Source organism: Scyliorhinus canicula, chromosome 7 (assembly GCF_902713615.1).
Source record: "Scyliorhinus canicula chromosome 7, sScyCan1.1, whole genome shotgun sequence".
Classification (NCBI taxonomy): domain Eukaryota; kingdom Metazoa; phylum Chordata; class Chondrichthyes; order Carcharhiniformes; family Scyliorhinidae; genus Scyliorhinus; species Scyliorhinus canicula.
This window is the reverse complement of record NC_052152.1, coordinates 97808822-97832953: the sequence shown is the minus strand read 5'-3', so window position 1 is coordinate 97832953 and position 24132 is coordinate 97808822. Positions and strand designations below refer to the sequence as shown.

At 47.2% G+C, this 24132-nt stretch overlaps 1 protein-coding gene across 4 annotated transcripts in view; it reads right to left on the bottom strand.

The window, feature by feature from the left end:
• Positions 1-24132, bottom strand: part of LOC119969211 (gamma-taxilin-like) — a 102577-nt gene that overhangs the window by 5780 nt on the left and 72665 nt on the right. For all 4 annotated transcript variants that reach the window (XM_038802512.1, XM_038802514.1, XM_038802511.1 and 1 more), the window contains exons 4-8: positions 23808-23978; positions 10541-10735; positions 8298-8417; positions 6479-6553; positions 5792-5884 (exon numbers count right to left, since the gene is read on the bottom strand). In XM_038802512.1, the coding sequence (XP_038658440.1) occupies positions 5792-5884; positions 6479-6553; positions 8298-8417; positions 10541-10735; positions 23808-23978 (654 nt within the window). The remainder of the gene's footprint in view (positions 1-5791; positions 5885-6478; positions 6554-8297; positions 8418-10540; positions 10736-23807; positions 23979-24132) is intronic.

The window sequence follows — 24132 nt, the reverse complement described above, 5'->3', positions numbered from 1 at the left end:
TTTTTAAAAAATATATAAATGTTTTTATTCTCCATTTTCACACTTTCCTTCAAAATTTACACCCCACCCACAGACAGTAAACGTAACAAATACAAAATCAATCCCCTTAACAATAACAACGATCCCATCCTCCCACCACCCCAAACAATGGCCCACCTGTCAATATATGCATCCAATAAAACAAACCCTCCCACGGTGGAAACAAAAAACAAAGGAGAAAAAGAAGAAAAGAGTGTCCGGGACCGCCCATGGTCACCATAGAATCCACTCCCCCCAACCCCCCTCCCCTCAACGCCATCCAACCTCTGAAAGAGTGCCGTACATGATACCCAAGAGTTGTAAACCCCCCCCCCCCCCCCCCACCCCAACTCCTCCTGTCCACTGCCTCTTGTAATACTCCTTCCCCCAACCTCGGTTCCTTCCCCCTAACTTTCCACCCCGGCTAGACCCCTCGGACCCTGTTCTGCTAGGCTCCGATGGCCGCAGCCCCTCCCCCCACCTCACTCCCGTTCACTGGCCGGCTTAGACTGGCCAGCATGGAAGCCGTCGCCCAGGTCCCTTTCCCCCTTGCCCGACCCTAGGAAAGCCCAAAAATCCCCTTTTAGCACATAAACCCCACATATCCACCTACACCCCAAAGAGCCCTCACTTTGAGTGAAAGTCCCATCACTTCCCTTGTCCAAATATATACAACATCTGCTCCTTTAGCCCATACACCCGCATGCAGTGAAACAAACAAACAAACAATACAGTCATGAGGTTACATCAGCACATGGCCATTTCTGAATTTCTCAGTTCTGCCACAGTCCTTCAGCAAACTCCTCCGCTGCCTCCGCCGTTCCAAAATATAAGTCCTTGAGCTTGTAAGTCACCCTCAGCTTCGCTGGATATGCAATGCCGCACTGCACCTTGCTAATGTACAGTGCCCTCTTCACCCGGTTGAAAGCAGCCTGCCTCCTCGCCAGCTCCACCGTAAAGTCCTGGTATACACGTATACCAGCTCCAGCCCATTGCACCACCCGCTTCTTCTTGGCCCAGCACAGGACCTTCTCCTTCACACTGTACCTACGGAAGCACAGAGTTACTACCCTTAGCGGCTCACTCGCCTTTGGTACAGGCCTCCACGACCGATGAGCCCGATCCAGTTCATATCGGGAGGGATCCTGCCCCCCCCCCCACCCCAATAGTTTCGCCAGCATCGCAGAAAAATACTCAGTCGGCCTCGGCCCTTCAACTCCTTCGGGCAGCCCCACAATCCTAAAATTCTGTCGCCTGGATCTGATTTCCAGGTCTTCCATTTTTCCTCGCAGATCCTTATTAATCTCCAACACTTTCCGCATCTCCTTCCCCATCGACGTAAGTTGATCACCATGCTGCAATAATGTCTCCTCCACTTCCATCAGCGCCTCCCCTTGCTCCCGCATCTCCTTCACCGCCGTCGTCACCGGGGAAATCGCCTCCTCCACCAGCACACTCAAAACATCCCTCATCTCTTTCCTCATTGTCTCCATGTATTTTGTAAACTGCCTTTCGAATTCCGCAGCCATCGCCTTAGTTATTTCTTCAGCCGTAAGCAATGCGGCCTCCCCTGGTGCTCCGGCCTCCATTTTCCTTGGTGACCCCACAATGACCTTTCTACTCCCCGACGAACTTTCAGCTGTCTTCACAGCCGTTTTCTTACTGGACCGCGACATATCCCTTCCCTGTGCTTTCTCCTGGTCTTCACCGCCTTCACGGCCCCTAGGATCGGGCATCAATCCCCAACAATGCCGTTCCCGAACGGGAGCCCTCCAACGCGCGGCTGCCTGCCTCCCGCCCGCCGTAACCGGAAATCAGCCGTCACCACTTCTTCAATGGCCTTGGTGATATCTTTTCACAGTTGTTCCCTCTGTTGCTAGAATTCAGCTTTAATAAAGGCCCTCAAGTCAGCTTGAGGCCTTTAAGCTCGCCCTTCCCCTGCCTGTATGTTGGAAGAGGCTTTTCTCTTTGTTGCAGCTTCAGCCAAATCTTTCACTGTTTCACCGGGTCTCGTAACCAAGAAACATACCATTCCTGGGGAAATACTCCTTCAACATTCACCTATGTCTTTTCATCAAAATTCCACCCCGTATTGATTAAAAAAGAGCTCTTTTCTGTAACCTTGGGCAGGAGCTGCCTTGTGTGTGACCACTTACTCCATGGTCCACACCGGAACAGCCATGATCACATTGAGGGTGTTTAGGCTCGGTGGCTAAATTGCCGACTCCTGCTCCTCGGTCACGTGTTCTAGGGAGGAGATGCTCTGGCTGATTTTGCAATCCAGCTCTTGGTCTGTAAGAGGAACATATCAGCCATGATAGAATGGCAGAGCAGACCTGATGGGCCGAATGGCCTAATTCTGCTCTTATGAACTAATGGCCTTTTTGCGAAGTCTGGGCTGTGTGTGACTCCAGTTCCACACTAATATAGTTGGTTCTCAGCTGCCCAATAACGTGGCCTAGCAATCACTGCATTGCAGCTCGCAAGCACCTTCTCAGGATCGCCAGATGGGGCGGTAAATGCCTGCTGCACCAGCAGCACCCACATCCAGAGAATGAGGCGAGGAAAATGCCATATATAGCGAGTGGCCATTCATCTATTTACTTGGTGGCAGCATGCACACACGCTTTACAGCCACCAGTTGGGAGGGGTGATGGAGGAGGGTTTGTTTCATAGAACATAGAACAGTACAGCACAGAACAGGCCCTTCGGCCCTCGATGTTGTGCCGAGCAATGATCACCCTACTTTAAACCCATGTAACCCGTATACCCGTAACCCAACAATCCCCCCATTAACCTTACACTACAGGCAATTTAGCATAGCCAATCCACCTAACCCGTACATCTTTGGACTGTGGGAGGAAACCGGAGCACCCGGAGGAAACCCACGCACACACAGGGACGACGTGCAGACTCCACACAGACAGTGACCCAGCCGGGAATCGAACCTGGGACCCTGGAGCTTAGTGCCATTTGTTTGTCATTGTAGATTGCTGTTGGGCACTCAACGCTCAATGGATGGGCACAACCTCTACATCGAGCCTCCAGTACCCTAGGCTGATAGGAGACATCAAATTTTAATCTGGCCTCAACTAAAAGGCACTTATCAGCCAGCTTGATAATAAGGGTCCAATATGGTTCTCTTTGTGAGCCTGTGCATAGTGAGGAGATTCGAGGATTGATATGTAGACTTCCAATTCATTCTACCATTAATTTATAAAGATCTCAAGTTGCTGTTTCTGATTTATTTAAAAATTCAATTCTGGGATGTGGGTGTCGCTGCCTCGGCCAGCATTTATTTTTTTTATTATTGGGTTTCAAACAAAGTATATTTACAGTTATGTACACAGAATAACATAAACCCGAAAAAAAACTGGTAGGGTATTATGCACTGGGGGGGGTACATATACATTTGCGTGGCGGAGAAACAGTTACATTGGTTATGTCCAATACAGAGAGGGCGATATGCGAATGGATCTGGTGTTGGTGCTGTTACTTGCTTCTTCTGGATGGTTTTCGCTGCCGTTGTTGCCTCGCGATCACCTCCGCTTCGGCCGTTCGTCCTGTCTTCCCCCCGTATTTTCCTTGCTCTCTGTTCCTGTATTTGCCAAGTTTGTTATCGTTTCCCGTGCCCTCCTTCCGGTTATAATTCCCTTGCCTCCCTCCCCACTCTCTGGTTCCATTCGATTGTTCCCCGTCTCCTCCCTCTTCTCCCCCCCTGCCCCCTTCCCCTTCTCCTGTGGTTCGCCTTTCTTTACTCTTAGATTCCCCCCCCCCCCCCCCGTCTATCCCTCCCTCTCACGCCTTGGCTACTTTCCCCTGATTCTTGGCTACCTGGCTATTTCTCCGCTTGTTCGTTAGCTACAAACAGGTCCTGGAACAATTGGGTGAATGGCTCCCACGTTCTGTGGAAGCCGTCGCCTGACCCTCGGATGGCGAATTTGATTTTCTCCATTTGGAGAGATTCCGAGAGGTCGGACAGCCAGTCTGCAGCTCTGGGTGGTGCTGCTGACGCCAGCCGAACAGGATTCTACGGCGGGCAATCAGGGAGGCAAAGGCAAGGGCGGTCGCCCTCCTCCACAGGAATAAATTTGGCTGGTCAGATACCCTGAAGACCGCCAGGTTCAGGCATGGCTCCACCCTCATCCCCACCACTTTGGACATTGTCTCGAAGAAGGCTGTCCAGTACCCCGCAAGTCTGGGGCACGACCAGCATATGTGGGTGTGGTTGGCCAGGCTTCCTTGGCACCGTTCACATCTATCCTCCACCTCCAAGAAGAACCTACTTATACGAGTTCTTGTTAAGTGGGCTCTACGTACCACTTTTAGCTGCGTCAGGCTGAGCCTTGCACACTTGGAGGTGGAGTTGACCCTATGCAGTGCTTCGCTCCAGAGTCTCCACTCTATTTCAATCCCCAGGTCTTCCTCCCATTTCTTTCTTGTTGTGCCCAGTACGGTGTCGGCCCTTTCTACCAGTCAGTCATACATGTCGCTACAGTTCCCTTCATCTAGGATGCTTGCGTCCAGTATCTCTTCCAGTAACGTCTGTTGTGGCAGTGGTGGGTACGCCCTTGTCTCCTTTCGTAGGAAGTTTTTTAGTTGCAGGTACTTTAGCTCGTTCCCCCTGGCTAGCTGGAATTTCTCTGTCAGTTCGTCCATTGTTGCAATCCTGTCGTCGTTAGATAGGTCCCCGCCTGTCAGCGTCCTTCCGTCCTGTCCCCACTTTTTAAAGGTGGCATCAGTCAGCGCTGGTGTGATCCTATGGTTGTTGCAGATGGGAGCTTTGTCTGACATTTTGGTCAGGCCAAATTGTTGCCGTAGTTGGTTCCAGGACTGGAGGGTGGCTATCACCACCGGGCTGCTGGAGTGTTTTTTGGGTGGGGATGGGAGTGCCGCCGTGGCGAGGGCCCGGAGGGAGGTCCCCTTGCAGAAGGCATCTTCCGCACGCACCCACGGGGCCTCTGGCTCCTTGATCCATCCCCTTATTCGCTCGGTCGTCGCCGCCCAGTGGTAGAATTGTAGGTTTGGGAAGGCTACCCCCCCCCCCGGATTTGTTTGTTGTAGGACCTTCTTCGGGATCCTAGCATTCTTCCTCCCCCCCCCCCCCCCCCCCCCCCCCCCATACGAACATATGATTAATTTGTCTAGTGATTTGAAAAAGGCCTTGGGGTTGTATATCAGGATAGATCTAAGGAGGAAGAGGTACCTAGGTAGTACGTTCATTTTGATCGTCTGGACTCTCCCCGCAAGAGAGAGTGGCAGTGTGCTCCATCTTTGCAGGTCCTTTTTTACTTCCTCTGTCAGACTGGTGAGGTTCCATTTGTGGATCCCTTTCCAGTCATGGGCTATTTGGATCCCCAGGTAGCGGAATTTGTGTCGGGCTTGTTTAAACAGCAGTCCCGTTAGTGCTGCCCCACCTACTTGTGGGTACCGGGAAGATCTCGCTTTTGCTCATTAAGAGTTTGTAGCCCGAGAAGGCGTCGGCCAGCATTTATTGTCCATTGCCCTCGAGAATGTGGTGGTGAGCTGCCTTCTTGAACTATTGCAGTCTCTGTGGTGGAGGTAAGAAAAACTGCGATCCAGATAAAACAAGATAATCAATTCTGGCATATCCAAATAAGGACTCTTGCCAAAGCCCTAAATGTAAAAATTCAAAAAAGCCAAACCAGCGAAGTAAGGCAGCACCAGAAAATTAGGCCGAAAAATCCAACAGTTCCAATTATTACACAGGTGAATTAAACAGAGAGAAGTATATTAGTAACTTTGCCTTTACCTTTTCCATTTCTTGTCGGAATGTTGTAAACACTTCATTGCTCTTTGCCAGTGTGCTCTGGAATTCTTCAAACTTGTCCATATATAGGGAAAGCTTCAAAACAAGAAACATCACACATGCAATGAATGAGTGGTGAGATAACATTACCACAATAACCGAGATTAAGAGTCCAATTTGATCAGGTGTTGCTCACGTCAAAGGTGTTAGCTTTTTTCTTCCAACTCTGAAAAGTCCTTAGCATGCTGTCTCTCCTCCACTGTGGTGTTTCATTTGTTTTAATTCGCTTCACTTAGTTTGTTCTGCTCCCATCATATTTACTTCTGTGGCTAGATTATCTTTTGACTTTACATCTCCTTTCTCCCGAATGATGTGAATATTGTAGGTTGGCAGGAGTAAGGGGGCAAGGGAGGGGGGGGGGGGGGCAGCATTGAATGAAGCTGCCACCAATATGAACATAAGCAGTTCCATCAAACCCAACCTCACATCCAATTCAATCACTTAATGCAGCACCACATTTTGGATCAGAGAGAGAGAGAGAGAGTGGGGTCCTTGAATGGTTGAAATTATTCTCCAGTTCGTGACCAATCTGAGTCCAACATCACATTAGCTGATATGTAGGAGCATAGAGCTGGGTGATGCAGGGGTGAATATGAGCTAAAATAATGATTACAGCTTGTTGGAACATACCTGTTGTTTAAGTTGTGCCTCTTGCTGCTTCATGAGTTCACATTTGTGCCGCAATTCAGTAGCTTCTTTCAGCAGCTAGCAAAATAGAAAAAAAAAATCATAAAACGTGACACGTAACCGTCATATTTGGGATGACGGAACGCTTTTCAATTCCACCAGTGGTGATGACTCTGGACGAAAGGGGGGAAAAAAAACACATCCTTCTTTCAATCACATGATCTATTGGCTAAATTAATATATGCTGGGAGTAGAGGTGCTATCCAATGCTCCTGCCATCAACTAAACTGTGCTGTATATCAGCACACACAGCCCGGTCAGCCTTGTGCTATCGTTGGAACACGAAAACAATTATTAGATTTTTTCAGAGAAAGAAACAAAGACATAAAAACATGTTGATAAAAGATGGCTGGAACGAATTTAGGCAGGCATACTTGATCATGCATTTAGCACATGGTTTCAAAGTAACTTAAACCAAGTTTTCAAATTTATGGGGAGTTTTAAATGCAAGGAGGGAAATATTTCAGGATTACCAGTCCAAGCTCTAAACCAAAAACCTCAGTCACAAACTTGTTTCATGTTCATCATGAATTGCACTAGTTTTTTTTAAAATTCAGTCATAGGATGAGTGAGTTGCCGGCTAGGCCAGCTGTTATTGCACATCCGTAACTGCCCTCGAGAAGGTGGGATGTACTGCCTTCTTGAATTGCTGCAGTATTTGTTGCCTTAGAACATCCACACTGCTCATTTTCTTCAGAGATAAAACTAATTTCTACATTTAGAATCATAGAATCCGCACAGTGCTGAATGAGGCCATTCGGTCCATTGAGTCTGTACCGACCAAGCACTTCACTGTAACCCCAGCTAACCCACACATCTTTGGACTGTGGGAGGAAACTGGAGGACCCGGAGGACATGGGGAGAACATACAAAACTCCACACGGTCACCCAAGATCGGAATTGAACCCGGGTCCCTGTCGCTGTGAGGCAACAGTGCTTTAACCACTGCACCCTAAAAATTCTGTCTCATAGTTTTTAGCATCTACTTTATCCCCTTTCTGAAATGAGGCAGACAAATAATTCCCAGGCCACTGCCCATGCTATTGTGTAACCGTGGCTGAGTAATGCAAGAGCAGTCTTGGGTAAATCCCCTGGTTAATTTTCACTTGGTACCAATCTCAATTTCACTGAGATAATAAAAAAGTGAGAAGGCAGTACATGAGTATAAAAGCACACCATATCAACAGGATATCTTTAAATTTTAAGACTCTGGACTCTACTTGTAGTGTTGCTGCAAATTGGAAGGCATTATCAACCAAAAACAGATTTACTTTGCCTCACTAAAATGGATTTTTACATTTGTACAACTAAAGTACGAATGTATATTAAACTCTGAACGTCTTCACATATTGGAGGGACTCAAATTTAGATGAACCATGGGGTCTCAAAATTACAATAGGGGACGGGGAAAAGAGGTTTTCAGCGCTGTAGGGGAACGATAAAGGCCTAAATGGTGCCCAAATGAACAGTCACATGACAATAATACACAACTGAAAAGATCTGGGAAGGAGAGGGTGTATGGGAGGTAAAGGAACAAAATGCTCACAACTTCTTTGGGAGGCAATTCAAATTTGTTCAGTATCATGTGAGTTATCAAGCAGTCTCATTAACAAACTGGTCCTGTCTTTCAGATTGATTTTTTTTCTATATACACGTTCACACGTACTGGACTTAAAAGAACCCGCAACGCATGACATAAATATATACTATGCAGCTTTAGTGGTATCTAGAAAAATTTTTTGAATGAACGGCCTTTACTCACAAACTCCCTCTCTCTATGGTGTTCCTCATCCACCTCTTTCATGATTTCTGTCGTTCGCTGAAGTTTGGCATCTACCAGCTGCTGTTGTAATTCCTTGTGCTTGAACACCTTATCAATGTGCTGTGTAGGAATGGAGAGAAAAAGGGACACGGCAACATAAGCTAACCAGGTTCACAAATACACCAATGACACGGTTTATATGCTGCAGTAACCGTAATTAGCAGCATTGATCCATTTAAAAACTAGCCTTGATCATGGGGAAATTGCTATTTCAATTCATCAGAAGCTGACAACAGTGGAAGCCATAAAGTAATAATCCACAAAGCAAATTACCTACTTAAAATGGATTTTCTGCCTGCTACAGAAACTACTGCAAGTTCTAGAAGTGTTACACAGCACCGAAACACAACTTCCTTCAATATACAGGGCCTAAATTTTCAGGATAGGTGTGATGAGGTGTGATGAATGTAGGAATTTTTTACATCTGTTGCAATAATGTTATTAAAAACTTGGGTTAAGGTATCTGTTGCAGTAATATTTTTTTAAAAATCAATCCTTGTTAAACCTACAGGCAGGCAGTATGTCTGCAAAAGGTACAATTAAGATGTAAAAGTGGTAGCGGCATTCAATCCAGCTGGTATTTGTTTACAAAGAGAGGCCTAATGGAATTTTGTGATGATTGTTGGAGATTCCCTGGAGAGTAGATAATTGTAGCTATTGTGTTTGGATAGGTCAGCAGGTCAGAGGATTGGAGTGGGAAAAAATATGATGTAGTTAGTGGGAGGAGCCAGGTCAGTAGCAGGCAGTTTAGCTTTTAGTTTTGCTTGGAGTTTTAAACTGAGCAGCAGCTTTTGCCAAAGCCTGTCAGGTAGCAGTAGTGTGGCACAGATTGAAGGATCTGCAGGCTGTTTCTCTCTCTCTCTTTTCGAACAATGTTTCCAAGACACGCTATTCAAGTGTATAGCAAGTAACCCTGTGTTTGCTAAATTTTATTTATATGTGGCTTTTCACCTGTGATGGGCTTTTCTTAATTGGAGATAGAGAAGGTATAATGAGTAGTAAAATGGTTTTCTTTTATTGTCAATAATTGTTTAACTGTTAATTGATAACGATTTTCTGCGATGCTAATGTGTTTAATTCTTTGTTAAGATTAAAGTTTGTTTTAATATAAAAGATACCTACTGGTCAGTGGAATCACTCCTGGAGCGAAATATCCTTTCCTCTCAGTTTTACAAATTAAAGAAAGTATTTGGAGTTCTTGTCCGGTATCCTCACACATGTTGGGGTCTGGTCCGGAATCTTAATACAGGGGCTTCCACCCCCCCTCACCCAAGATCAAACTTTGTTTCAACTTTACCACCCGCCAGCCTAAAGATTGTGGTTTGGGTGGGAAAAATCCCTCAAGTGGCCACTCAAGGGTCTTAATTAGTGGAAGGACGTGCTTCCCCTCTGAACCCTGGCCTGACCCAGCATAAAATCAAGTGCAGGTCCGGGTGGGTGGGATCCTGGAGTAAACCGGTCCATGAAATTTCATACTTCCGCTGGTCCCGGAACCTACCAGGGTGTGGAGCCCAAAATTCTGGCCCAGGCCTCGGGCCAAAGGGCTTTTTCTGTGCTGTAGACCTCTACAACTCTTTGGGTTAAAGCCAGTCTGGAATAGCATTTGCAATTTCAATCAACTGAGTTAAAGAAACTTCAGTATTTTTACATTGCATGATGCACAACATTATGCTTAATAGGAGTGAAAACAAAAGATCCAACTACACTCTATAATAACCACTTAATTAAAATACACACACACTCCAAGATGAAATTATATAATCTATTACGCAACAACCAAAACGCAACCACTGTAAAATTGTAGTCACCCAAGTTCTCCCATTAAACCACGGCCAATTTGCCAATAGCCAAGATTACAAAGTTATGAATGTACTTTTGAAACCACAACTGAAACCCATGAGTCCAGGAATGCAGTAAATGGTTGTCTCAAGCCGCAGTGCAATTAGATTCAACATCAGCTTTCCATACATCCATTATAATGTAATGTTATCCAATCCTGGCTATTTGCCACCATTAGCAAGTAAGGAAAATAAATGTACAAATATAAAACTTAACTCCTACAACACCAGGTTGTATTCAAAAAGTGGTGTGAAAATCTAAATGCCGAAAACTCTAGTATTTTAGAATCTACTGTTCTCAATTACAAGAAAAAACTCAAGGCTCCAAAATAATCCCAAAATCACCTCTTCTCGCAGCTCATATTGCTCTATTAGTTTCTTCAGTTGCTCAGCAAGCTCAATGTTTTCCTGTCGCAACTTAGTGTTGTGTAGGTCATGCTGATCCATCTGGGCCTGAATTTCATTGAGGGTCATCTGAAAATGCGCCGTCACTTCCTTGCGGCGTTCTTCCTCCTCCCGGGCTCGCTGCATGTTTTCTTCCTGCATAATTAAAAAATGCATCAGCGGTCAGTTCAATACCCCAAGTGAATTTCTGCAAGGAAAACCAGTCACAAAAGTAAAAATCGGATCAGGGCATTCGTCCACTTAACAAACACAGCACTGAAGACTCCAATTAGCTACTATGGATTTTATTCAATGGGGTTAGTGACCAACAAAACCTCCAAGTTTTGCCGTGATAGGGCATTTAACAGCATCTGCCATTATTTACGTTTGCCTGTGCATGCTTAGGAATTTACGATTTTTGCATAAAAAGTTAGTGGAATTATAATTTGGTAGCATTGCAGAGAAGGAAACACAGCTTCTGGGAACTGAGTGAACGGGGAACGCAACATGCATCTCCCTCACCAATCGGAATGACAGGCTGTAAAATGAATGCACCAGGCCCGAGAAGGAAGTATAAATTTGAGTGGGTGAATTCAATGCCAGGTCCAGAAAGAGAAATAAAGCGAGGTAAAGGAAGATTAACCCAAGAGATATTGGGAGTCAAAATAAAAATATTTTTAACTTTACACTTTAAAAATCTACAATAACTAAAATTTGGAACTGAGAGACTTCACTAGAGAGGTCGTTTGACAATAATTAATGTTAAATAGGTCAGTAAAACACTTGAAATGACAGGACTGAAGTTTGTGAGGAGTAGAGTTTGTCTCCACTCTGCAAATTAAGCAATGTCTTGCCATTCGATGCTTTTGAATGATGAGCCAGTGTGGTGCCATTTTTACAAGTTTTTCTGGACATTTATGTTTAACTGCATAAGCTGCCCTTGTCTGAAGCGCCTGTGCTACTTATGTATAAAGAATGGCGAGCACCATTAGCCTTCTCGTCATTCTGACAATGAATTCTAGCAGTGAAAGAATGACGTAGCGCGAGTTGGTGTAGCAAGCAGACCTAGGGAGAACTTTGATGGACTCCGGAACCAGGTACGTCCCAGGTTTTTAGGGCAGGGAGGGATTGGGCAATACCAGGGGGATGGGGTGCCTCAATGCACAAGAAGGCACTCCCAACAGTTGTTCTCCCCAATCGTCCCTCTCGCCAACATGCGTTTAAAAAACGGCCTGTCCCATCAAACTGTATTATGGCGTGGGCAGAACAATATTTGGGTTGATTGGCTTGGTAACTGGCATAATTGACCACTCGTTGTTTATTTAAATGTGGAAGGTGGGCTGCCAATTTCGGAGCTCATCCAGTATTGTATTATCCAGTACTGTATTGTGGCAGACAGCTCGGTGGGGTGGGAAGGAAGATGGCCACCTTGTCAACCCCATGAAAAGACACCCGGCAGAGGGGTGCATCTTAAGATAATTAATGTAGGGGCAGCACGGTGGTGCAGTGGTTCGCACTGCTGCCTCACGGCACTGAGGACCCGGGTTTGATCCCGGCCCCGGGTCACTGTCCATGTGGAGTTTGAACATTCTCCCCATGTCGGCGTGGGTCTCACCCGCACAACCCAAAGGTGTGCAGGGTAAGTGGATTAGCCATGCTAAATTTCCCCTTAATTGGGGAAAAAAAGAATTAGGAATTCTAAATTTATATTTAAAAAAAAAAGATAATTAATGTAACATTAATAACAAGTACCACGGATTTCCGGTGGCAGTCATGGAGTGGGTGGTCACATATAAGTGGCTCCTGCCGGAGGTCGATTCTTTGGCCCTTATTGCCCGTTTTACAGGATCCTTGCAGGTGGAAAACACATGAATATTAAAGAATAAATTATTCTCCTTCAGTGGGCAATGTAAAAGAATTACGAAACGAGAGGTGCAGTGAATAAGCGACAACGTTTTCGGACAAGGAGAACTCGTGTGGCGCAGCAGGGGAAAAGATGTTGGAGGGACCCGTGGCGTCATTGCCCACACAACGGTTGACAGAGCAGTTGGCGGAATTCCTGGCAGCCTAGCCGGGCTGCCATGGAGAGAGTAGAGCAGAGGCTGGAGGCGCATAATGTGCCGATCCAGAAGGTGGAGGGGACGGCGACTGACCATGAGGATGAGATTGCCTTCTTGGAGGCAGAAATGATGATGATGGCAGAGGGTCAGAAAATGTTGAGGGAGCAGGTCGATGAACTGAAGAATCGTTTGAGGAGACAGTTGTAGAGCAGTTGGCGAGGGGTAGGGGAATGGCGGTGGCCAACCTGGGGGTCCCGGGAGGATGGGCCTGGATGGATTCATTGAAACGTGGATATGGCTGATTTTTTTGGGGGGGGGGGGGGGGGGGGGGGGGGGGGGTTGTGCGCGCTAAGAGCCCTTGGACCAGTGCGAAGGAATTTCTGTCTTTTCTCATGTGTAAGGGGTGTATTCTCAGACTGACTCTTATCCTGGACAAGAGGTTGTTGGTGGGGGTGGTTGAGAGTACTTAGCGATCGTGGTGTCAGATCATGCTCAGCGTCTTGTGGACCTGTCCGTGGAGAAGGGGGTTTCCAAGTGACCGCAGGGGAGATCGGGTGTGGGGTTGTTGGCCGACAAGGAGATTTGTGAAAAGGCAGGGTACAATATCTCAAATACCCCATTCTATACGCTCTGATGTTGAGCTCCATAAAAGTGAGGAGGTCTCTGCCTCCATGCTGTGGGAAGCGCTGAAGTTGGTAATTAGGTAGAGTTTATTTTGATCCGGGCATATAGGGACATAGGGTTGGAAAGGCAGAGATTGGTGGAGGCCATTCTGGCGGTCGATCAGGGGTACTTGGTGGACCCCGAGATGGGGTTGTTGAAGGCGAGGAAGAAGCTCTAGATGGAGTTCCAGCATATGTCTACGGGGAAGGCGGTGGGGCCATTTGTCGAGCTAGGGGATGCTGTACGAACATGGGGAGAAGGCCAGGAGATTGCTTGCACACCAGTTGAGGCGGCAGAGAGGGTAATTGGGCAATGGAGGAGGCCGGGGGGGTGGTGGGAGAGGAGGGTAGGGTGATCACTGAGTCAGGGAAGGTGAATGGGGCATTTGAGGCATTCCACTAGCTGGAGAAGACTCGGGGATGAGGCAGTTTTGGATGGCCTGGACTTTCCGGTGGGTGGAGGAGGGGAAGGTGCAGGGGTTGAGTGCTTGGGTTCGATGCAGTCTGGGAAGGCTCTGAGTCTGGACAGGTTACAAACAGAATTCTACAAAACATTTGATACAGAATTGGGGCCCCTTGAGATGATGTTTAATGAGTTGGCAAAGGGGAGCTTCCCCCACATTGATACAGGCATCAATTTCACTTATTCTGAAGAAGAATAAGGGTCCAGAGGAGTGTGGATTGTGTTGTTTGATATCGCTGTTGAATGTGGATGCAAAGCTGTTGGCTAAGGTGCTGGCAATGCACATGGAGGACTGGGTGCCGCGCACGATAGATATGGGTCAAACAAGATTCGTGAAAGAACGGCAGTTATCGTAGGAGGCTGTATGTGAGCACAATGCCCCCCCCCGGGAGGTCAGCAAACAGAGGTGATATTGTCTATGGACGTAGAGAAGGTTTTTGACCGGGTTGAGTGGGATTATTTGTTTTAGGTTTTGGGGCAGTTTGGATTTGGGCAGGGTAGCAAGTGTTTGCACGAATATTAGTATTTCCATCTGCACTGGGGAATGAGGCAAGGATGTCCATCGTCTCTGTTGCTTTTTGCATTGGCGATTGAGCCTTGGCGATGGCGCTTAGGGCGGGGTGGAGGGGTATTGAGGGAAGGGGATAGAGCACTGGGTTTCCCTATATGCGGATGACCTGTTATTGCATGTCATGGATCCGGTGGAGAGTACTGATAGGATTATAGGGATATTGGGTCATTTGCAGGGTTTAAGCTCAATGTAGGAGAGAGTGAGATGTTCCCGGTCAATGCACGGGTCCAGGGGAGTGCTCGGAGAAGTTGTCATTTCGGCTGGTCAAGTCGAGATTTGGGTAAATGGGTGGTGCATAGCTGGGTCCAATTGCAGAAGTTGAATTTGATGAACTTGGTTTGGGGGGGGGGGGGGGGGGGGGGGGGTGTGTGAAGGAGGATTTAAAGAGGTGGGCTGTTCTTCCCAGTTTAGCTGGCAGGGACGGTCCAGACAATAAAAATGACGGGTTTGCCGAAGTTGTGTTCGTTTTTCCAGAATCGCTCAATTTTTCTGCTCAAGTCTTTGGAAGGATGAAACAAATGATTTTGGAGTTATATGGAGGGGGTAAGCTACCTCGGATTAGGAGGGTGTTTTTGGAAAGGGACAGGCAGAGAGGGGGATTGGCGCTGCCGAGCTTGCTGAATTAATACTGGGAACCGAATGATGAAACAGTCAGGAAGTGTGTTGTGGAGGTCGGTGTGGGGGCGGATGTAGGGGGCCTCATGTAGGGGCTGGTTTAGCTCACTGGGATAAATAGCTGGCTTTTAAAGCAGACCAAGGCAGGCCAGCAGCATGGTCCAAATCCCGTACCAGCCTCCCCGAACAGGCGCCGGAATGTGGCGACTAGGGGCTTTTCACAGTAACTTCATTGAAGTCTACTCGTGACAATAAGCGATTTCATTTTCATAGAGGGACGAGCTTGCAAGCACTGCTAATGGTGCCTCTAGGTTCTCCACCAGCCCGGTGGTGGTTCATCGCTCAGAGTGCGGAATCAGTGCAGGCAACATTTTAAGATGGAGGGTATGTCAATTCCTGCAGGGATACTTTTAGGGTGTGGTGTGTGTTTTCGAGACCTGTTTGTGAGGGATAAGTTTGCGGAGTTGGGAGATTTGGAGGAGGACTTCCAGTTGCCTTGAACTGCTGCAGTCCCTGTGGTGGGTGGTACCCACAGTGCTGCTAGTGAGAGAGGTCTAGGAATTTGAACCTGTGACAGTGAAGGAACGGCAGTATTTCTAAATCAGGATGATCAGTGGCTTGCAGGGGAATTTGTGGTGTTTCCATCTATCTGCAGCCCTTGTCCTTCTAAGCGGCAAAAGTCGTGGGTTGGAAGGCACGGTCAAAAGAGCCTTGGTGAGTTGTTGTGGTGCATTGTAGGGTACACACTGTTGGGTTGATGGTGGGGTGCCAATGATTAGGCTGCTTTTTCCTGGGTGGTGTCGAGCTTCTGGAGTGTTGTTGGTGCTGTTCATTCAGCGAAGCGGCTCATACTCTGACTTGTGCCTGTAGGTGGAAGGCTTTCGGGAGTCAGGAGGGAAGTTTCACGCCACAGGATTCCAGCCTCTGATCTGGTTGTAGGCACAGTATTCAAATAGCAGGTCCACCAGGATGTTGATAACGGTAATTCCCACGGGTCAGTGCTAGGACCACTGCGTTTTTTTGGATATTGGAATAGAGTACAATTTAGCAATTTATTGACAATCCAACCGTGGAGGCATGGCTAATAGTGAAGATAATGCCAATCGACAGTAACAGCACACGGCCAGGCTCGCAGAATCGACCATGTGGCAGAAGGAACTTGATTCAGCCAAATGTGAGGTGATGCATTTTGGCTGAATGGACAGGGAGAGGTAATATATACTTAATTGCATAATTCTCAAAAGTGTTATGCAAACTCTTGTGCGAACTGGGAGTTCCTGAGTATGGATCTTTGAAGATGGGAGAGATCCTTGAGAGAGTAGTTAGCAAGAGTCTATATATTGTCAGAAGTAGTCATACATTGCAATGTATGGACTACATTCCAGTGCCTGTTCGGGTACAGAGGGGGAATTCAGAATTTCAACTTACCTAAAAACATGTATTTCGGGACTAGGGGAGAAAACAGGAGCACCCGGAGGAAATCCATGCACACGGGGGAGAACATGCAGACTCCAAACAGTGACCAGCTGGAATCAAACCTGGGACCCTGGCACAGTGAAGCCACAGTGCTAACCACTGTGCTACCATGAGTTCAAAAACAGAGGTGTTATGTTGAAGCTTTTAAAAACTGTGGTTAGGTCACAACTAGAGTATTACATCCAGTTCTGATCATCACACATTAGGAAGGACGCGAGGGTCCTTGTGAAGATGCAGAGGCGATTCAACCAGAATGATTCCAGGGATGAGGGATCTTGACCACAATGTTAGGTTGGAAAAGCTGCGGTGTTCTCCATGGAGCAAAGGAGGCGGAGGGACATCCGACAAGAGGTGTGCAAAGTAATGACAATTTCTGATAAGGATTGGATTTGTTTGTCACGTGTACCAATGGACAGTGAAAAGTATATATCTGCGAGCAGCTCAAACAGATAATTAAGTACATGAAAATAAAATAAAATAAAAGGAAAATACATAATAGGGCAACACAAGATACACTATGTAAATACATAGACACCGGCATCAGGTGAAGCATATGAGGTAGATGAGGAAATGCTGTTCTCAGTAGCTGATGGTACAAGGACATGGAGGCAGAGATTTATGTTTTTAAGCAAGGGATGGAGGGCAGATATGTGGAAGAACTTTTTCACGCAGTGCGAGCTAATAGCCTGACACTCGCAGAGCTCGAGGATGGTGGAAGCAAAGACCATCAATTATTTCAAAAGGTTGGATGGCCACTCGAGAGAAACAAACCTCTTAGGACACGAGGATAGAGTGGGGTAATGGGACTGACTGGAATGCTCTACAGACAACTGGCATGGACTCCGGTTAAATGGCCTCCTTCTGTGCCATAAAGACTAAGATTAGGCAGCACGGTGGCACAGTGGGTTAGCCCTGTTGCCTCACGCGCGGCCGAGGTCCCAGGTTCGATCCCGGCTCTGGGTCACTGTCCGTGTGGAGTTTGCATATTCTCCCCGTGTTTGCGTGGGTTCCGCCCCACAATCCAAAGTGTGGAGGGTGGGTGGATTGGCCACGCTAAACTGCCTCTTAATTGGAAAAATTAATTGGGTACTCTAAATTTAAAAAAGACTGAAATTAGATCATCCTGCAACCATCTAAACTCAAGGGATTAAAAGGTTGGTTGGTTGGTGGGGGGGGGGTCATGTGATGTGAGCATGGCTGGGCTGCATTTTTGCGAGCTCTGTCCCTGTTCATTTTTTTTTAATAAACAATTTTATTGAGGTAGTTTTTGGCTTTGTAAACAGTTACAGACATCAACAGAAAGCAACCCCCCCCAACGCTCACTCTCCCGCAAAGAAGTCAATAAATGGTTGCCTCCCGGGCGAACCCCTGTACAGATCCCCTCAAGGCGAACTTAATTTTTCCATACCCAGGAAACTTGACATGTCCGCAAGCCACAACTCAATCTTCGGGGGCTTTGAGTCCCTCCACGCCAATAGTATTCGTCGCCGGGCTATCAGGGAAGCAAAGGCCAAAACATCGGCCTCTTTCTCCCCTGGACTCCCGGGTCTTCTGAAACCCCAGAAATTGCCACCCCTGGACCCATCGCCACCCTTGTTTTTAGCACCCGGGACATGACGCTCGCTAAAATCCCTCCAGTACCCCTAAGCTTAGGGCATGCCCAAAACACGTGAACGTGGTTCGCTGGTCCTCCCGCGCACCTAGCGCATTTGTCCTCTATCCCAAAGAATTGCTCATCCGAGCCACCGTCATGTGGGCCCGGTGAACGACCTTAAATTGGATCAGCCCGAGCCTGGCACATGTCGCGGTCGAATTTACCCTACTCAGGACCTCTGCCCACAGCCCGTCCTCCATTTCCCGCCTAGCTCCACCTCCCATTTAATTTTCAGTTCCTCCGTCTGGGACCCTTCCTCCCTCATGAGCACCGTATAAATATCAGAGACTCTACCCTCCCCTTCTTCCCCCCTAGAGACTATTCTGTCTTGGATCCCCATTGGCGGGAGGCGTGGGAAAGATGGGACCTGTCTACGAACAAAGTCTCGCAACTGTAGGTACCTAAAATCATTTCCCCTTACCAGCCCAAATTTCTCCTCCAAGCTCCTCCAAACTCACAAAGCTCCCTTCCAGGAACATATCTCCCCCCTTCCCACCTCCGCCATACTCTAAACACCCCCATCCATACTCCCGGGGGCAAACCGAGGTCTGGCTCGCAGATTGGCGCCCAAACGACGCCCCCATCTCTCCCCTACATGCCTCCTCCACTGGCCCCATATCCCGCAGGGTCGCCACCACTACCGGGTGGTGGAGTACCTGGACGGCAGCAGCGGTAGAGGAGCCGTGACCAGGGCTGCCAAGCTGGAGCCCCTGCACGAAGCGCCTCCACCCGTTCCCAGATAGACCCCGTACCCTGTTCATTTTTAATCCTTTATTTTATCCTGGAGCATGTTTCATAATCATCATTTCTTGGGATACATGTCTTGCACAATGTCCCTGGAAGATCCCGATTGGTGGTTTGTGAGAGGAGCCAAGATAAATCCGATAGAATCCTCGTTTGATCATGGCGGTCAGAGTGGACTGGGGTGGGGCTGGCTTTCAATGGGTTGTTACCGATTGGAGTGAGGTTTCGCCTCGCGTGCCTGTTGCATCCGGATGGTCCCGCCATGCAAAATGTTGATCTGGATGAAGATCTCAGCTCTCTGATGCAGGTCTTTAAGGAGCTCACTTTGACGTTTTGCAAGGTATCTTTGAGAGATAAGGCCCCGAGAGTTCTTGTATGCCAAAGAGCACTTTCCCTGGTACAGGATAGGCCTTCCAGAACATCGAAATCCTGCTGCATGGTTGTCACCTACAAAGAACAAAGAAAAGTACAGCACAGGAACAGGCCTTTCGGCCCTCCAAGCCTGTGCCGATGGGTTCTCGAGTTTGAGAATTGGCTGCCTGCAAAGAAAAAAGCCTTGATGGGAGTTATATACTAGACCCCTAGCAGTAGGACAGAAAATAAATCAGGAGATAGAAATGGCATTCAAGAAACACAATATTACAATAATCAAGGAGGTCTTCAATATGCAGGTGGACTGGTAGAATCAGGCTGGTAGCAGATCCCAAGAAATGGAATTTGTAGAATGTCTGCAAGATAGTACTTTGGAGCAGTTTGTAATACAGCCCACTAGGGAGCAGGCAATTCTGGATTTGGTGATGTATAATGAGGCAATCATGATTAAGGAACTTAAGGTGAAGAAACGTTTAGGGGGCAGTAATCACAATAAGATAGAATTCATCCTGTAGTTTGAGAGAGAGAAGCCGAAATCAGATGTAACATTTTACAATTGAGCAAAGGTACTACTTGAGTAAAGGTAACTACAAAGACATGAGGGGGGAGGTGTCCAGAGTTGTTTGGAAGGGGAGCCTAGCAGGGAAGACAGTGGAACAACAGTGACAGGAGTTGTGGGGCATCATTCGGGAGGCACAACAGAAATACATCCCAAGGAGGAGGAAACAGGGGAGGACGAGGCAACCATGGCTGACGATAGAAGTCAGGGACAGCATAAACACAAAAGAAAAAGCATACAATGTGGGAGAGGATTAGTGGGAACCCAGAGATTGGGAAGCTTTTAAAAGCAAGCAGAGGACAACTAAAAAGAAATAAGGGGTGGGAAGATGAAATAGGAGTGCAAGCCGAGTTAGTAATATAAAGAAGATTGCAATAGTCTTTTTTTTATATGTAAAAGGTAGGCGAGAGGCAAGAATAGATATTGGACCACTGAGAAAAAAGAGACTGGAGAAGTAGTAAGGAGAACAAAGGAAATAACAGAAGAACTGTAGAGGTACGTTGCATCAGTCTTCACAGTGGGAAGACACCAGTGGGATACCAGAGCTTCAAGAATCAGGGGGCAGAGGTGAGTTCAGTGACCATCACTAAGGAGAACGTGTTGGGGAAACTGAAAGGTCGAATGTGGAATAAATCACCCGGACCCGGATGGACTACACCCCAATGTTCTGAATGAGATAGCTGGGAGATTATGGAGGCTGTTAATGGTGATCTTTCAGGAATCACTTGAGTCAGGGTGGGTCCCAGAGGACTGGAAAATGGCTGAGGAACACCACTGTTTAAAAGGGAGGGATGGCAGAAGGTGGGAAATTATCGGCCAGTTAGCCTGACTTCGGTATTGGTTAAGATTTTAGAGTCTATATTAAGGATCAGATTGCAGAGTACTTGGAAGTGCATGATAAATAGGACTGAGTAAACACAGCTTTGTCAAAGGGATGTCATGCTGACAAATCTGTTTAGAATTCTTTTGAGGAGGCTACAAGGAAGCTAGACAAAGGAAAACCATGTGGACGTGATCCATTTGGTGTTTGGATTTCCAGGTCTTTGACAAGGTGCCGTACAAGAGGCTGTTAAATCCGATACGATGCCCATGGTGTTAGGTGCAAAGTACTGGCATGGATAGACGTTGGCTGACTGGCAGAAGGCAGAGAGTGGGGATAAAGGGGTCTTTTTCAGGATGGCAGCCAGTGACTAGTGGTGTTCCGCGGGGATCAGTGTTGGTGAACACAACTACAGTAGTCCCCCGTTATACCGCGCTCCGCAATACCGCGGGTTCGCGATTATACCGCGGGGGGGGCTTATGGACCCCAACTGTCAGGTTTGTGTCAATTTCAGCAGCCAGCTCCACTTTGACCGGAGAGGGAAGCGCTCTCACTGAAGCAATCAGCCAGCCGCTGAAAGTGACACTGCCCACTGCTCTCTCCCTCCAATCCAACTTTTAAGTTTAATGTGTTCTGATTGGAGGGAGAGGGCTAGCGGGCAGTGTCAATTTCAGAGGCCGGCTGATTGCTTCAGTGATGAGAGCAGCTTCCCTCTCTAGATCAAAGTGAGCCGTCCGCTGAAATGACCCTGCCGGCTGCTCTCTCCTCCATCAGAAACATTAAAACTTAAAGTTGGATTGGAGGGAGAGAGCAGCGGGCAGTGTCAATTTCAGCGGCCAGCTGATTGTTTCAGTGATGAGCAGCCTTCCCTCTCCGGATCAAAGTGAGCCGGCCGCTGAAATTGACACTGTTTTAATTGGATCCACGATGGGGGTTTTAAATTTATTAAAAACCTATGCTAGCGCTTCCATTGTGAGTCTACGGGGGTCTGACCTCTCCCCCCGCCCCCGTAGACTCAAAATGGGAAGCGCTAGCATAGATTTTTTAAATAAATTAAAACCCCCATCATGGATATCCCGGCTCGGATACAACGCGGGTGGCTGTCTTGGACCCCGATACACCCGCGTTATAAAGGGGGACTACTGTATTCAAATGATTGGAAGAAATGATCTGGCAGCACGGTAGTTAGCACCGTTCCTTCACAGCTCCAGGGTCCCACGTTTGATTCCCGGCTTGGGTCCACTGTCTGTGCGGAGGTCTGCACATTCTCCCCGTAGGTCTGCGTGGGTTTCCTTGGGTGCTCCAGTTTCCTCCCACAAGTCCAAAAGACAATTTGGGTATTCTGAATTCTCCCCTCAGTGTACCCGAACAGGCGGTGGAGTGTGGCAACTAGAGGATTTTCACAGTAACTCCATTGCAGTGTTAATGTTAGCCTACCTGTGACAATAATAAAGATTATTATTATTAGAAGGAACTGAGGGCACGGTTGCCAAGAAATAATACAATGATATGGAGAGGGACAGGTAGTGTTGAGAAAGGGGGAGGCTGCAGAAGGACAGGCTAGGAGAGTGAAGCAAAGAAGTGATGGATGGAATACAATGTGGAAAATGTGAGGTTCATGCCTTTGGTCGAAAGAATAGAGGCAGAGACTATTTTCTAAATGGAAAAAGGCTTCGGAGATCTGATGCACAATGGGGCTTAGGAGTCCTAGTTCAGAATTCTCTTCAGGTTAACATGCATGTTCTGAGGGCAGTTAGGAAGGCAAATGCAATGTTCGCATTCATTTCAGGAAGGCTAGAATATAAGAGCAGGGATGCACTGCTGAGGCTGTATGTGGCTCTGGTCAGATCCCATTTGGAATATTGAGAGCAGTTTTGTGGCCCCATATCTAAGGAAGGATGTTCTGGCCTTGGAAAGGGTCCAGAGGAGGCTCGACAAGAATGAAGGCTTGTCAAATGAGGTGCTGTTCAGAACTGTGGGCCTGTACTCGATGGAGCTTAGAAGGATGAGGGGGGGGAATCACATTGAAACTTAGAATTATTAGGACCTGGATTGGTGGATGTCGAGAAGATGTTTCCACTGATAGGAGAGACTAGAATCCGAGAATAGAAGCCTCAAACTGAAGGAGATCCTTTAAAAAACTGAGATGAGGAGAAATTTCTTCAGCCAGAACGTGGTGAATCTGTGAACTCATTGCCACAGAAGGCTGTGGAGGCCAAGACACCGAATGTCTTTAAGACCAGAGATAGATCAGTTCCAAGGAGATCAGGGTTATTGCTTCACAGCGGTCAGGGACCAGGTCAGATTCCCAGCTTAAGTCACTGTCTGTGCGGAGTCTGCATGTTCTCCCCGTGTTTGCTGGGTTTCATCCGGTGCTCCGGTTTTTCTTCACAAGTCCGAAGGTAGCTGTTGGTGGATTGGACATTCTGAATTTTCCCTCAGTGTACCCCGAACAGACGCCGGAGTGTGGCAACCCAGGGATTTTCACAGTAACTTCATTGCAGTGTTAATGTAAACCCTACTTGTGACAACAAAAAAGATTATTTTTTAAAAAGGCAGGAGAACGGGGATGAGAAACATATCAACCATGATTAAATAGCGGAGAACACGTGATGGGTCGAAAGACCTGATTCTGCTCCTAAATCTTATGGTCTTGTGCTTTAGTAATCTTAACTTTGAGGTTGGGCATACCGGGTTCGCTGGAGCACAGCCTATCTGGCTTTTGAGGCCTAGGCCCGCTTACCACTGGGCCTATATTTTTTCTATGCTGCCTAACTTAGTGTCACCTGCAAAGATGGACCAACAAATCTTTTTCCCTCCATCCAAATGACAGATTCACAGAATGAATAGTTGCACAGATCCCCTGGGATCACTTGTCACATACCCAAATCAGAGAACACTCCTTTATCCCAACTCTCCAATTTCATGTGCTTTCATTTCTGCTAACCTCTTGCACAGAACCTCATCAAATGCCTCCTGCAAGAACATAGATAATGCCCCGAGACACTACTCTGGTGATCACATCAAAATAATTTAACCCGGTTAGACAGACATGATGTAGCCATTGCAAATCCATGATGCATACTTGTAGTTTAACACTTAATGTACAAAATATCAATATGGCATAGTACAGCTACTCCCAGAATAAAATGCTGTAATTCTATTGCATCACAAATAACTGGGTCGTACAGCACTTTTAACCTCCACTTTGCCAAGGGCAGAGCGCTCTCACCTTTAATGTTTTATTATGACGCTGAAGTTCTCGACAAAGGCTCTCCAGTTTACTGCGAGCCAGGATGGCCTTGCTGTGCTCACTCTGCAGGTGAACCTTCTCCTTCACTACCTGTGCCTGTTTCTTCTGAAGTAGTTTGATTTGCTTCTGGACGCTTCGATTCTCTTCCAACTAAGAATAAACAGGAGCAATTAAGACTCTAAAATAACCCAGCAACAATATTCAGGCCGTTCTTTTCTTTCATAGGATGGGCTGGCCAGCACTTATTCCCATCAGTTGAGGGCATTTAAAAGTCAACCACATTGCTGTGGTCTGGTGTCACCAA